This window comes from Marmota monax, unplaced genomic scaffold (assembly GCF_021218885.2).
Source record: "Marmota monax isolate L192 unplaced genomic scaffold, Marmota_monax_Labrador192_F-V1.1 WCK01_AAM20220418_F8-fsc00008, whole genome shotgun sequence".
NCBI lineage: Eukaryota > Metazoa > Chordata > Mammalia > Rodentia > Sciuridae > Marmota > Marmota monax.
In genome coordinates, this window is record NW_026694432.1 from 26205409 (window position 1) to 26221084 (window position 15676).

The window sequence follows — 15676 nt, forward strand, 5'->3', positions numbered from 1 at the left end:
GGTCCAGAGCAGGTTAGAAGCATCGTGTTAGGTGAGGAAGTGTAGCTCACAAGGCCTGGCAGAAGAAGCAGAAAGATTTAAAACCAGAGGTCTGTTCTGGGAGTGGCCGCTCCAGTGGTGCTTTTGGGCTGAGGAGAAATGGTTTAATTGTGTCCAAGGCTTTCTTCATTTGGATTGGGTAAGAACATGGAAAACACTGTACTTTTTAAAGAGACTGCTCTTTTAGGATTAAAGAAAAGTTAGTACTTTGGTTACCATCTTCCATGGTCGGGGGAACTGGGGAACAGGTTGTCCAGGTGTAGAAGGAGCGTGGCATAGTTGTCCTTTCCTGCTGTTTTCTGGCTTTCATCTCCCTTGAGCCATCTGCTCATTGCAGGCAAGAACAGGGTCTGCTGACCAGCAGCTGTGCCTGCCTGGCACCCTCCCAGTTGCTGGGTGGGTGAATCCAGCGGGGAGATGGCAGGGCGGTGCTCGGAACCCCATCACCCAGGCACAGGATCAGAAGCTCTTCTTGCTGGGTCTGTGACCTTCAATTCTTTCTGTACACCTGTTACTCATCATAAGATGGGGGGCAGGACTGAGATGAACTTGAATGGCCCATCCAGGCCTCGTTTTTGTGATCCTGACAAGGTTTTTTAAAAGAGAGAATTATAAAGCAGTTGTTTTCATGGGGATCCAAATGACATTGACACAACCACTATGGCTGTCGCTTTAAATGGTCCATTTCTTCCCCCAAGTGAGGCCGCAGCTTGCTTCCTGCACACCTGGTCAGTGGATCATTCACCTTCTGGGCCTGTCCTTGTCTGCGTGGGCACAGCCAGGCCTAGCAGGATGTATTTATGTTGTCTGGTTTCTCTTCTAACTTCGGTGGTAAAGAATGACGTTGACCCAAGCTCTGTGACACATAGAAGACCCTGACAGGTTCAGGGAGGCTCTGGAACTGTGACTTTGACCTGCTGGAGGATTCATGGGAACGAAAGTCATCTGGAGGGTGCAGGCACTTGTGCCTCTGCCACTGTCTTCGCTGTGCCCTTCCAGAGGGCGCTCAGTCAAGGGATGGACTTTTTCTTTTTATTAATATAAAATGGGCAGTTTTCTGGAATGGCCTAAAGAGGAGTTGTGGCTGGGCTTGTCCTCACATCTTTCCCCAAATAGCCCTCAGCACAAATTGTTCCCAAGCCACAGGCAGAAAACAGATTGGCTTTTTAACAATAACTCATTTGGGTCACAGATGATACGAGACAAGCCGAGGCTGAGCTAGACTCCCCGAGTTTGTGGTAAGCCAGTCCCGGCTCCAGCAGAGTTTACCTTCCTGCTGTGTGTGGAGCGAATATTTGCTAAGCCTCTTGGGAATGTAAACCTTCAGAGGCCTTGGTGAACCTCAGCACAGACTGTAGGCCCCAAGGCCTCAGAGCATTGCAGGGTTGTTTATGTATGGACCCCCCCCCCCATGGAGTTTAGATCTGCCCTGACCAGTCCTGGGGCAGGCCAGGCAGGGCTCCTGCTGGGAATATTAGCATTCTGAGTTGCTGCGTGTCCTTGGAATTACAAACACTGTGTTTTAAAAGGATAGACATGAACCACATGCACCCTGAGAAGGCCCCCCTTCAGCAGGTGGCCCCAGCTAGGAATCCATTCTGGCCCTCCCCTCTCTGGGAAGAACCACTCCTCTCCATTCTGCCCCCTAGATTGCCCCTCCACCCTTCCAGCCAGAGGCTCCCGTGCTGGCCCTCCTGCTCCAGTCTCTTCTCTAGTTGAACTGCCTTCCCAAGGTCGCCACAGGAATCCTTCTGTGTCAGTCTCTGTTGCCATCTAATAGTCACCCCAAGACCTAATGACCTCAAAGGACAGGGATGGTTTTATTGCTTCCATTAGTTCCCATGCTCCCACCCCCCACAGTGTACTCCTCCCATCTCTCTCTCCCTCTGCCCCCAGTGAGTGGTGTGCTCTGACCAGGTGCCCTGCGTCCTGAAAAGGCCCCTGGCACTGCCTAAGGCACAGGGAGATGGTCCAGATCCTGTGCCTGCTCTTGAGAAAATCTCCTAGGCTTCCCTGTCCCCTCGCCGGGTGCCTGTATAGCAGTGCTCATCAGTACGCGATGGTGGGTCTACCCTGTTACGTCGAGCTCATCACGGCCTTGGGTGTGTTCGCACCCCACCTAGGAGCTGAATGGGGTTTACCTGCTGGTGGTTTCTGTGTGGGATTTGTTGCATAGACCTGGGTTTGCTGTCTGTAGATGATCTGTGGCTTTGTCCGGTGTCTGAACTCTTCAGCAGATATTTTAGCCTGAAGCATTTTACTTAATTTTGTTCTGAAACATTGTTCTGGTCCATGTTAACTGTATTTTACTTGTCACAGGATGACTTAAGCAGTTTTGTGCTTTAAGTCATATGTAAACCAGCAAAAACAGAGCATTTCCACCTGTGTGCGCTCAAGAGGTTTAAGGTGGGGAAACAGCCTTTCTCCCCTGCACACCCGCACATGGACTCGCCCTTGAGTTTTTTCCCTATTGACTGTGACCATATCAGAAGCTCTGGTACACCATAAGCTCCAGGGACTTCACGTTCCCCACTCAGCATCAAGCACAATGCTTGTTACCTAGGAAACATTCAACAATAATTATCGAATGACTAATTGAATGGGCAGAGATCCTGGAGGGTGAAGTGAAGTGGCCATTCCTATACTGTTTTTCAGCCCAGGGCACCAGTGGGAGGCAGAACTACAGGAGCAGTTGACATTTTGAAGAAGCTGTCCTGATCAAGGGGTGACAGTTTACAAGATAAATAGGAAGCTGGTTAGGAGGAGTGACCACAAGGGGGACCCTAGGAAAATGGTTGCCAGAAGGAAGTGCAGATGTGACTCCCTGTCTCGGGGCCTCCACATCCTGTGATGTTCCACTTGTCCACATCACACGGCCTAGTGACTGGTGATCATTTGCTGTTTTATGGCTGATCGGTTCCTGGAGGGTCAGGATGTGGCCTGAGTGTAGCACTGAACGCCTGGTTGCTGAATTGTCAGCTAGTTGCTGGCCTGCAGGAGGTTGAGTCCAGAACGATGGTTTTGTTGAAGGGATGATGTTTTTAGCAGTGTGAGCCACTGCAGGGCGGGTGGCACCCAGTGGTGGGCACATTTGCACTCCCTACAAGATAGAGGGCATTGCCCATCTAGAAGGAACCTTAGAGGCCATTGAGTCCAAGTCCCATGTCACACTGTTAAATGAAGCCCAAATCACAGACATCTAGTGACAGGAAAGACCTCCACCCTGGACTTAACCTAAATCCTGCCCTCACTTGATCTTGTTTGTACTTTAAAAAACATTTAGACCTCTGATAATGATGTAGGAACATACTGGTGTAAGTTTTAAGCATCATGATATAATGAGTACCCTTGATTTTACCATTCCATGTAAGACCCCGGCAGAATAACCTTCGTCTTCCCCTGGTGGTTTCCCTGGTAACTTCTCGTTCTTCTGAATTTTTTATTTATCATTCCTTTCACTTATCTTAACAAGAAGCAAGCTCTGCTCTGTCAGTTGAAAGTGCACATGTCCATCTAAATAACAGAGATCACCGTCGTTTGTTTCTGAGCCTCGTAAGAGTGGTGGCATCCCAGGTAGTCTTCCCGAAGTCCTGTCACCGTCCCATCTCCAGGCTCGCCGTGCCATTGCGTGTGCTGTAGATCAGCCGTGTTTTCTCCATGCTGTTTCCCGTTAGGACCCCGTAGGGTATGAGATGACTCCTGAGCAAGGCTGCAGTTGACTCTAATTTTAAACTTTTTACAAGCTGCCACTAAGCCTTCCCATGTTGCTTCACTTATGGGAAGCATTTAGTCATTTCCTAATTTAATGATAGTTAAACATCCTTAGCCCTAGAAATTTGTTGTGAAACATTTCCAATTAAGATTAATTGGGATGAGTACAAAACATGAGCTCAATGGCCCTGGGAGTGTTTAGTGCTGCCAGCGAGGCGCAGCCAGACCGCCTGGAAGGAAGCCCTCCTGCGCCAGCACCCTCGCGTGGGGGCCTATTGGTGTGGGGGCTCGGGGTGTGAGGCGGGGACCCCCAGAGAGAGGATTAAAATCATGTTCCTCTGGCATTGACCTTCTCTGGTCAAGATGTGGCTTTTCCCTTTCTGAAGAACACTGCTAAATTTCCAATTGCTCCCTCCCGAATCCCAGCATGTTCTGGATTACAGTTTCAAGTTAGCTGGGCTTGCTTCTAAGTTTGCCTAGGAGTTCAGAGGAAGATTGTTAAGATCTGCTTATTTTCCAAAAACCAGAAGTTTTTAGGTCTTATGAGTGGTATGTGAATTAGAACTGTTATAAAAGGTTTCTCTCGTGCTGGACAAGTTTTTTTTTTTTTTGACCAGATTCTAGGAACCAGAAGCCCCTGACACTCCAAAAAAGAAACGGATTATTTTTGGAATAGGGTTTTTCAGCATTGACTCCTTTAACATTTAGGCCAGGGAATCTTTGTTATGGGGAATCTGTCCTTTTCATTGTTGGGTGTTCAGATCATCCCTGCCTCGTTGAATGATGGCAGCTTCCCCTTCCCCAGTTGTGACAGTCAAAATGTCTCCCTAGTTGGCCCCACATCTCCTGGCAGCAGGTTGGCTAGAGGGGTGTGTGCGTAGGAGGAATCATCCCGAGTGGGAAGGGCTGGTTTATAGCTTTTAGTGAGTTCCGCTTGACTTGAGAACTTGGGGTTTTCATTCTTGCACAGGCAAGAGAACGCACAGCCTTTTGTGGAGTTTGACTGCCTAACTCTAGTTCAAGGCCACAGGAGAGGTCAGGCAGGGTAGGTTGAGTGTATATTGGGAATATTTAAAGTACTTACTTTAAAAAGTATTTTTAGATCTTTAAAACCTGTATGTATATTTGCATGTGGTCCCCAGTCGTGGACCACATCCTGTGATGTTTGTTACTTTCCACATGAATTATCCAAGTCACTGTAACTCTCCATGAGAGAGTCATCCATGGGCTTGCCCCCGTCCTATGGGTGGAGGCTGGCAGAAGCTTGCCCCAGGTCGCCGGGTGATAAGTGCAGCCCTGGGAAGTGCCTTCTCTAGGGACAGGTCAGCTTACCTGTGTCTCCCTAGACATGGTATTAAAATTTCTTTCTGAGCCACCCCATGCCCCATGGCCTCAGCTGACACCTGCTGGCATAGGGCCGAATTAGGCAGAGCTGGTGGCCAGGTTTCTAGCCTGGGGTTGTTTTAGGTTTTGCAGGGTAGCCAGATTGTTGCATGTCCTAGAATAAAGTGTCGCTGATAACCACCTTGAGCAAGGGACAGGCCTTAATTTTGACCATCCTGATGCACATGCCATGTGAACATGTGAAAATGGATTGTGTCTGCCGTGGATATAAAATGGGGCCTGGCCCCACGGCCTGCTGATGGTTAATAGGCCTTGGTGTCTGTCGTACAGCCAAACATGGCATTTTGAGGATTACTTTGTATATTTTATGAGACTCTTAGTTTATTGATTTAGGGCTTTCAAAAGTCCTGAAATTAGTCTGAGCAGTGCAAGCTTCAGATACAGGTCAGACGGTGCCTCTCTGGTGGCAGTGTCAGGGACTCCACCTGCCTTGCTTGCAGTCAGGGGTCTTTGCGTTATTCACCTGGCCCTTCTTCCTGCTCCTCCTAGAATCTGGCCTCTTGTGCTGCAGTGCCAGCCATCATCACCCCGCCCGCCACCCAGCCTTCACTGTGCACTTTGCCATCTGCCCGCCTTCAGGCCCCGCCCACCTGCCTTCTCTTCCCTTATCGTTTTGTGTATGTTTACGGTGACTGGCACCTCGTGGCGCCCCATAAGTCTTCACAGTAGCAGTATTAGGAGAGGCGGTGTTGGGAAACACACCATGCTTTAGAAAGGCGCCCAGGGAGTGAGAGCACTGCCCATCTCCTGTCCCACAGCTCACGGCACTTGTGCCCTCCGCGGGGGAGTGCAAGCTCTTCTCTGAAGCTTGCTTCAGGCCTACTCCAGTGCACACAGGACCTGAGAGGACTGGCTGAGTTTCAGTTGGGAGAATGAAGCACTTTGACTCTCTCTGTGCCTCTTGCCACTCACTGATTCCTCGCCTAGTTTCTCCCCTGACTCGGCTCCGTTACCTGCCACTCATATCTGGGTTACAGGCAGGGTGACCCTAGCCTGCAGCCTGCCCTGCTCTCCACAGAACCAGCTGGGAGTTGATGCATCTGCAGCTGCCAGGTCTGCCGAGTTGTTGGAGAGCCCTTGGGGGCTCTGCACTGGAAGGGGGTGACACCCTGTGCAGTGTCTCCTCTAGCCTGCAGGCTCAGGAGGGCCGGGCCACTGTGGGTCTCTCTGGGGCTTAGAATTCCCCCAAGCAAGCAGCAACTGCAGGAATGGGTTTTGGAACGAGTTTTTGATATTGACAAAAATTACTTAGTGCTTCTCTTTTCCTTCCACAGAGTGATCAGCAGCTGGACTGTGCCTTGGATCTCATGAGGCGCCTGCCTCCACAGCAGATCGAGAAGAACCTCAGTGACCTGATCGACCTGGTACGTGCCTTCTTCATGTGGTTTCATTTGAGGCTGTTGCTCGTAATTGCCTGCTTTTGTGTAACTTTTTCTGTGTGGAATTCAAAACACAGGAAACCCTTTCTCTCCTGAGCCAGACAGCACCACTGGGCTCCCAGATTCTTCCGGACAGAGAGAAGATGAGTTTCATATGGTGGTCTTCCTTTGAGACCATCTGTTGATAAAGCCCATGATAAGCATTCTCAGGTTGATTACGGCCTGACCCCTTCCCCTGCTGCCTTGTCTTAACGTTTCTAGAAGTTAGACACCCTGAGGAAGAGGCTGCAGGCCCAGCAAGGCGTCTGCCTTTTTGGTATCTCCAGCCAGTGCCTGACCAGCATCTGCCCTGTAGAGTCCTGTAGCAGCCTCACTCCTGTGAAAGAGCTCAGCACGTCTGTGTGTCAGATATTCAGTTCATCCTTGAAGCTCATTGAATACTCCAGTGATTGGTCTCAAGATGATGCCTCTGAATAACTGGTACTGTGACATGAGCTGAAAAGGCAGGGATGTTAGAAAACATTTGTAAGGAAGAATTGAAGAGAAATAAAATGAGATTGAGTCTCAGGAGGCCAAACGACCCTCCTAGACCACTCAGCCCTCGGCCCTGGCTCTCACAGGTCGGGAAGCCAAGTGTACTCTCTTTCCCTGGTGCCCTGGGTCTTCCTGGGTGTGATCCCCAGCAGCCAAACAAGGCTCATCAGCAAGGTCTTCTAAAATAGGGGATTAAAAACTCGTTCTTCTGCTGTGGCACTTTATTTAATTCCAGTGCATGGATTCAGAACAGTTTTGGTAGGAGACTGTGCCCTTCACAGGCAGCACTACAGTCTGAAAGTCATCCACGATGCTACTAATGTAAACTTATGGGCACACGAATTCCCAGTGAGAGGCAGGCATGCGACTGAGAGGAGCTGCAGAAAGACCTGTGAGCTTGCCGTAGTTCACTTGTAGATGGGCTTTGGGAGATCAGGAGGACGAAGGTCCTGAGATTGTGGCCCTGTGGTATAGAAGTGACAGTCCCAGGTTAGTCAGAAGCACATTTTAGAGGAGCATTGAAGGATGGAAGATTGAATCGTGATGCAAATGAATCACTGTAAGCCCAGGGCCAGACCAAGATACAGACCAAGAACCAGCAGGGGAGGAAGTCACTGAAGTGGACATGCTGTAGGGAAAGGGTGGCAGAGTCTGGGGACAGGCCTCACCTGGGAGAGCACTTGTGCCCTTTTGGAAGCATGATCTTCTCACCTGTTGCTCATTTTCAAGTTTTCTGGAGCCATGCATTTGGATCGTTATGCAAGATATCCTGATTTGTAAATGTTGGCGTAAGCACTGGGTGGGCTGGGTCTGATGTGTGAAGCCCTGAGCCTACCAAGTGGGTGGACTTTGTTGAGAAATAACGTAAAGGTGGGTGGGTAGTGTCCTTGGAAGGTAGGAGGGGGACTTGATGTAGTGTAATTGTCCCATCCACCCACTTCTGAACTTGGTGTGCAGTGAGTGCTTTGTGCTAAGCTACTCTCCTGGCCTCCAGGGCCCCAGGATTCCATAAAGCAGCACTGCAGCGCAGGTCTGGGAAGCACGGCACGTCTTCCCTTCTTGGTCAGGAATCTGGCTGCCTGTGGAGAAGAGGTGGCTCGGAAGTAAAGATGTGCTCGGTCTCTGCTCGGCTTGCCTGCTGGGGTCTCTTTTCCTGTTAAACTCAAGTGAGTGTGTGCTTGGCTGAGTCTCTTGTTCAGTTATCCCTATTTCAGAAATAAACTAAACATAAGGCCCAAGGAAGGATAAGCACATTTTTTCCCCTCAAACACTTGGTGTCGAATGGGCTGCTTTGTTCTGTGGGCAGCTGAAGCTTTGTACTTTCTTCAGGATTCATCACTCCATCTCCTTGAGATTTGTGTGCATCTGCTTTTATGGCAGTTTTCTTGGGCTCACAGCATTGACAGGAGAAAAGGAGAGAATCAGAAACGGTTTTGCACCAAATACTGGATAGGAGAACTCAGCCTGCGGTTCAGTGTGCAGGCTGGTGCAGGCTGGTGCTCGGGTGCAGGTTGAAGTTCCCAGCTGCATTTGTCATGGATGCATGACTATAGCCTGGGGCATTCTGTAGGATGCTGTCAGAGCACACCGCTTTTCTCTTTTCAGCTCTCCAGAATGTGTACCCCAGAGTACACATTTGTTGAATACATACCATTACAGTTTGGATCTAAAATGTCTCCCAGGGGCACATGTGTTAAAGGCTTGGTCCCCAGCCTATGGTGCTGTTGGGAGGTGGTGGTACCTTTAAGAGGTGAGGCCTGGTGGGAGGAAGTGAGGTCATTGGGGGCATGCCCTGGAAGGGGATATTGGGAACCTGGCTCCTTCTCTGGGCTTCACAGCCACCATGGAGTGAGCATCCTTGCTCTACCATGCTGCGCTCCCCACCGTGAGATTTTGCCTTTCCACAGGCCCAGAAGTAGCAGGGCTAAGACCCCATGAAACGAACCCTCTGAAACTGTGAGCCTAAATGAACATTTCCTCTCTGAAGGTTGATTATCTCAGGTGTTTTGTCATAGTGACAGAAAACTGACGTACCTTCTGTGTGCCCTCTGCCTGGCACTTCTCTTTGTGTTCTTAGCCCATCGGATTTTCCCAATACCCATCCACCTTTTTTTAGATGATTTAAATTCTAAGAAGGAGTTGAGATGCCCTGCAGCCCCCGGAGCCCTGTCTCTGCTGCCTGGATGGCTCTCTGTGTGCTCGGCTGCTCTGGGGAGTCACATTCACAGCAGCACATTGAATATGGTGCCTCGTGGTGTGTCAGTTTTATCTGTTTGAAGAGAAGGTGTTAAGTAATTTAATTCACTAGTAATCTGAGGTGCTAGAGTATAGATAGGAATGTTCTGAGGATTTTTTTCTTTTTTGTACCAGGGATTGAACTCAGGGGCACATGACCACTGAGCCCCATCCCCAGCCCTTTTTTGTATTCTATTTAGAGACAGGGTTCACTGAGTTGCTTAGGGACTTGCTAAGTTGCTGAGACTGGCTTTGAACTCCCAATCCTCCTGCCTCCCACGCTGTTGAGATTACAGGTGTGCACCCCTGTGTCCAGCCTGAGGAATAATTTTAAATTCACATAATAGAAAAACAAAAATTAGGGACATAGAGGAAGTTTCCTTCTTAGAGTCAGGCCATTCACCTGCCCAGGTAGCTTCTGGGCGGCTTGAAAGGCACAGGCTTCACCTGGCTGGAAACAGCCTGGGGGCCATCTCCCTCTTCAGGCTGAGCGGGAGGCCATGGGAGATCCTGTTGTGGAATGGGTTGGGGAATTGGGACTCATTAATTTTTTAATTGAAGTATGATGTATGTCAAAATGGAAATGGAGCATGGCCGCTCAACAAATTAGGACCTGGTAGAGCACGCCTCATTAAAAGCACTGACATGCTGCGAGAGCCATCTGATTGATGGTGGCCGTCGGGCCTGGCTGCAGCTGGCCTGTGCCGAGGGCCGTGGGGCGGCCTCCCGTCAGACCCTGGGACAGACCTGGAAGCGCTGGCATGGCTTCCTTTTCTTATTGCAGTTTTTCTGCTGTGACACTCAAGAGAGCAGTTTTCCTTTCTTCCATAAGTGGACCCGGGCCGAGTGTCCTGTGGTGGCTCTGAGTTCACACACAGTCTTAGTCTCTTCCCACAAAAGTTGTGGTTTCGGAAAATCCACTGTGGAGCCTGCGTCCAGCCTGGGTTTCCCAAGCGGCTGAGGCCTCGCCCCGCGGGCATCGGGCCACTCCTCCAGGGTTCACCTGCCTGGGTAGAAGAGGAAGCGGTTGTTTTTAAGAAACGTCTCCAGTTTTCAGACTGACAGGAGTGTTAGGATTTGCCAGCCTTACCCCTGAGGGGAGTGGCCTCGCTTAGATGTCAGAGCCAGGGAACCGCAGGGGGACTGAGCCGGTTCACCCGCGCCCCGTTACAGAGCCGTGTCAGCGAGCACTGTGGTGCGTGCTTGGCAGCCGGGCCAGGCTGCCGGTTCCCCATGCCAGGGCAGCGTGCTTTTTTCTTTCGGGCATCAGAGCTTTTGCTGTCTTGGGATTATGATACGTGTTCTGATTGGTGGGGAATGACCGTCCTTTCCCGATGGCCAGAACATCATTTTATTACATGTTCATCCCACTGTGCTGGCGGGAGCCTGGCTGCACTTGCTGTTAAGCTGTTTCAGAAATACCCACTGGTCCTTCTGGGCCGAGAACCGGGTGATGTGAAGGTGCTCCCTTGGCTTCCTAAACTCTGACCTGCTGTGGCCTCCCTCTGCACACTGGCAGCCAGAGTCAGGACATCTTGGCTGGGGTATATTTTGAGCCCTGAGCTGAGGAAGGAGTTTGTTCCTACAGATTGGCACCCAGCGGGCCATCCTTTGCCTTTTTAAGAGCAGATCAAAAACAGCCATAAATCCGTTTAACCAGGCTTGGGAAGGTTGGTCACTTCAGTTTTTGATTCCTTCTCTTCCTTCCCATCATTCCCTGAAAGCTTGCCTCTTAGGTATCCCCTGGCTTTCCTCCAGCAGAGGGAAGACCTCAGAGCTGGGAAAGCTGCCACTCCTCCCCAGCCAGGCCGTGGGTGCAGGTGGAGGAGGCATCTGATGCTTCATCAGGGAGTTGACCACTTGATCCGTGTTGGTTTCTGCGTATCTCCTTTAGCAGCAAGATGGGCCTCCAGAAATAGAAAGGGCCAGCTGGGCACAGGGGTTTGCCCCACCAGCCTCAGCAGTACCTGAGTTTTGAACAGCTCACAGAAAGTGTCCCCCTAGTCCATGTAGCATGACGTGTGTGGAGAGCACAGTGTGACAGTAGGAGGCTGGAGCACAGGTGCTCTACCCCCCAGACCTCAGCAGATGTGAGCGGAGACCGCCGCCCGCACCTCAGGCCTGCTGTCCATGGGGCAGCCTGTGCAGCAGCCCACACACCTCTGTGACTGGTGGTGAATGAAGGCTAATACACTATTAGTGGTTCATTAATAGTGTGGATTAGCAGAACAGCCAATATTTGTGCTAAGCACTATTATTCAATTTCTGATTTCTGGTAGTTTAACCCATAAAATCTGGAAATTATCTTTCCAGTATAGCTGTATGGGTTGGCGCCTAAAATTCAGTTCTGTCTCTAGGTGTTGAGGTGTTGCTGCCATGAGGACCCCTTGTGGCCCTCGCCTTCTTGGGGGCCAGCATGATCTGTTTCCTCTGTATTCTAGAGTAGACTGGCCTTCTTCTTGCTAAGTTTTTCTCTTTGCATTTAAAACAGCATTTTTCCTCTTTTATCTCACAGTACCTTCTCCTTCCTGAAGGGATCTTTAATGTAAGTTGAGGTGAAAGACTGATGGGTTTGGTCAACACGGATCTCAGCATCTCCTAGGACTTGGGCACTGTGTGCCTCCCCTTCCACAGGGAATTCCACAGCTGGATCACTGAAAAGTGTGAGGCTGGTAGGATTCTCTGGGACCACTGGTCATTCATCAGTTAATAAGCTCTGAGAATGAGCGTGAGCGTTGAGGACTGCAGAACCAAATGGGATCCTAATTAGAATAAGTTATTCTCCGTGTACGTATAATGTGGCAAAATATACTCTACTGTCATGTATATCTAAAAAGAACAAATAATAAAAAAAAAGAACTGCAGAACCAAATGATTCTTTCTGCAGCTGTTTTTTTAACATCTACTATGTACCAGGTGCTATTCCAGGTTCTGAGGTTACAGTGGTGACCAAGATGAAAGGCTCTGCTCAGTAGAGCTGTGTAATGGGGGATTTCTGGAGGACAGCTTGGCAGTGCTCAGCTCTGCCCTCCTGTGTCTGTTGAACAGGATAAACAATAGAAGCCTACTTGTCTTTACTCTTGTGAAGGTGTTTCGGCTGTGATAGCCATGCCACCTCTTGTGTGTTTGTGCCCACTCTTTACTTCCTGCCTCCACCTTTCAACCAGACTGTAGTGACATGCACCTCAATGCTTCCCAGCTTCTGTGCCCAAAGTTCCTGACAGCATAGGAGATCAAACCGAAGCTTCTGCCTAAGGGAGAAATTTTTCTGTTAGTCCGTTTCATCATAACATGCTCACACGAACAGGCATCTGAATATGAAATCACGTCTTCTCCACCAAGTCCTTGAGTCTGGCTGGTGCTCCCAGGGTGGGCCCTGACTCCTTGGACCTTGTTCTGCCAGCCTAGCACTTGGCTTTCTCCTGTGCCTAGGGAGGTTCCCTGGGGGCTTAGGTCTGGGGTGGGAGAACCTGGCTTCCACTGTCCTATCCTTGTTAGGGTCTGCCAGGAAGTTTTCTCTGCTGGACCTGATGCTGTCTCTGGGGCAAGGTCAGGGAGTAGATGGAATTATTGCAGCACGCATCAGCCCTGTCCAGGCTGGCTGTGCTGACGTTTCTCAGCTGATTCTGGGCTTTCCTGCAGGTGACACTGTGCTGCAGTCCCTCTTTTACAAGGGAGAGAAGCATTCCGGAAGGCCTCCGGCAGTGCTGTAATGCACTCCACCCCTGGGGGGTTGTGGTCTGCCTCTTCACCCCGGGGTCCTGCTTTCTGAGCAACTAGGTGGGGTTAAGTGAGGTGGGGAGGACAAGAAAGCAGACGCTGGCCCTCTCTTCATGCCAGGGCTGCTCTCCAGAGGACAGTGGCCTCTAACTGCTGGCAGCCCTTACAAACCAGGAAGAAACAGCCTGATTTGCTTGGAAGGACCAGGACTTCCTGGGGTGCCCTGCCTGCTCTGCTCCTCTACAAATGTGGCTGGAAGTGATTTGGAGTTCTGAGGAGTTCTGGGTGCAGGACAGTAGCCCCTCATCCAGTCCCATGAAGAAGAGATGAGTTGCCACCTTGAAAACTGAAGAGTTCAGAGGCTGCTGGCTTGTGGGCCCTCACGTGCGTGTGTGTGTGTGTGTGTGTGTGTGTGTGTGTGTGCGCGCGCGCACGCACGCGTGGTTCATTCCTCCGGGAGCATACAGGCTTTCTGGGAGCCCACGATATGTGCATCAGTCCTGAGCAGTTCTAGAACAGTAACAGGTTCTCATCACGGCCAGGGATTCAGAGTTCTCCACAGCCAGGTATTTTAAAAGTTCACTGTCCCCCTTCACCTGAATTTCAGATGACCACCCAGAATGCTTTTGTTGTTTTTCAGATTATGAAGTTCAAAATAAGAGCTATTTTTGTTGGTCTCCGATTTATAATTTGACTCTGCCCTCTTTCATTCCCCATAAAAAGTCTTTGTACAATGAATGGCATAGAAAGATAAATGTCTTTAATGGAGGTCTAACACCAGGTGTTAGAAATGCTCATATATAGGCTTTATTATTAATACACACATTCCATTTCCTTCTTTAATCTTCACAGCTGCTCTGTGAAGGTGACCAGGAGGGTCATAGATGGGGATTGAGGCATAGAAGGCAGGGGCTTCCCAGAGTTCCTTACCTGATACTGATGGGTATGTCCAAACCAGCTGTCCACTCCTCTGAACTGCTCTTTTTTTTTTTTAATATTTAGTTTTTAGTTGTAGTTGGACCCAATATCTTTATTTATTTATTTTTATGTGGTGCTGCGGATCGAACCCAGGGCCTTGCACATGCTAGGGTGAGCCCTCTACCACTGAGCCACAACCCCAGCCCTGGACTGCTATTTGAAAATGAAAATAGGCTGGGCACAGTGCCACATGCCTGTAATCCCAGCCACTTGGGAGGCTGAGGTAGGAGGATTGAAAGTTTAAGGCCAGGGCTGGGGATGCAGCTCAGTGGTAAAGCACTTGCCTCACATATGTAAGGCACTGAGTTTGATCCTCAGCACCTCATAAAAGATATTGTATGTCCATCTACAACTAAAACTAATAATAATAATAAAAAGACCCTGTCTCAAAATAAGAAATAAATAGAAAAGGGCCTGGGAGTGTAACTTAGTAGTAGAAGGACTATGGTTTCACCGCCTAGTGCCACAAAAGAAGAAAACAAGAAATTATAGAGTGCTATTTCTTATGCATCCTGCTAAAATTAAATCAAAGGCAGGGAACTTCTAAGTACCTCAGGGTAAAGGACTTTTATTCTGTTACTGGGAACTGAACCTGGAGCCTTATGCACATGCTAGGCAAGCCTTCTACCACTGAGCTACATCTCCAGCCCTTTTTATTATTTTGAGACAGGATCTCACTAAGCTGACCTCAAACTTATGTTCCTCCTGTCACAGCCTCCCAAGATGCTGGAATTATGTGGATGCCTACCATGGGGCCTGGCTGAATGTAATTGTATTTCTAATGGACCAAAGAATTAACTATTAAATGAACATGAAGGAACCAGAGAGAAAAATATAATTTTAATATTGACCTAGGGGAGCCCTTTATATAAGGCATACATGCTAATGCCAAAATGATAGCTTTGACTACATGCAATTTTTAAAACATTCTTTAATTTTAAAATAGGCACAAAATGAAATTAAAGGGCAAAGAACACATTTGAAAATTTTTTGCACCTTTTGGCAAAGAACTTCTCTCTTGAAATGGTCAGAACACCATCTGAGGTCAGTTCTGTCTCTGTCCACAAAAGAAGCAGAGCAGTAGCAGCTTGGCCAGGGGAGCCAGGCCTGGGGCCCTCCTAGCCTTAATCCCCTGGGAGGGTTTTTTTAAAAAGAGGAACACAAAGAGCTGGTCGCCAGGGGAGAAACATGGACATCTAGTACACCGGCGCCTCACCTGCAGCCGTGGTCAGAGTGCAGGATGAGGCCGGCAGCGGCTGGGGAAGTGACTCAGGGTACTGCCCTCCTGCCGCAGGGTTCTGCTTCCTCCTGGACTGTGGCCTGCAATTTCCTGGCTTTCTGATGATAGGGGTCCCCTCCCCTTGGCGTTGAGTCTCCTGAGGGATAAGGACAGTGAGTGGCACTGTCTCTCACCATCTAGGAGCTTCGTATTGGCTTACTAAGTGTCTGAGAAGTCCTGCAATTAGAGAAAGGGAGGAAGGAGAAAAGGAGAAGAACCCGTTTCCCCAAGCGTTGGTTTCCTGGGAGGTCTGTAACCTGCACTTCTGGTGAAGTAGATTCTGGGCCCTTTTTGACAATGGTCCTAATGTGATGTTAGCTGAATGTTTTGTTTTCATAACTCTTGGGAAAATGGGGAGAAAAACTTGGCTTCCTTGGATTTTTCTTTTTTCTTTTTT

At 49.4% G+C, this 15676-nt stretch overlaps 1 protein-coding gene across 2 annotated transcripts in view; it reads left to right on the forward strand.

Annotated features, from left to right (window-relative positions):
• Capzb (capping actin protein of muscle Z-line subunit beta) overlaps positions 1-15676 on the forward strand; it is a 114049-nt gene that overhangs the window by 45580 nt on the left and 52793 nt on the right. For both annotated transcript variants that reach the window (XM_046469083.2, XM_046469084.2), the window contains exon 2: positions 6429-6518. In XM_046469083.2, coding sequence (XP_046325039.1) covers positions 6429-6518 — 90 coding nt within the window. The remainder of the gene's footprint in view (positions 1-6428; positions 6519-15676) is intronic.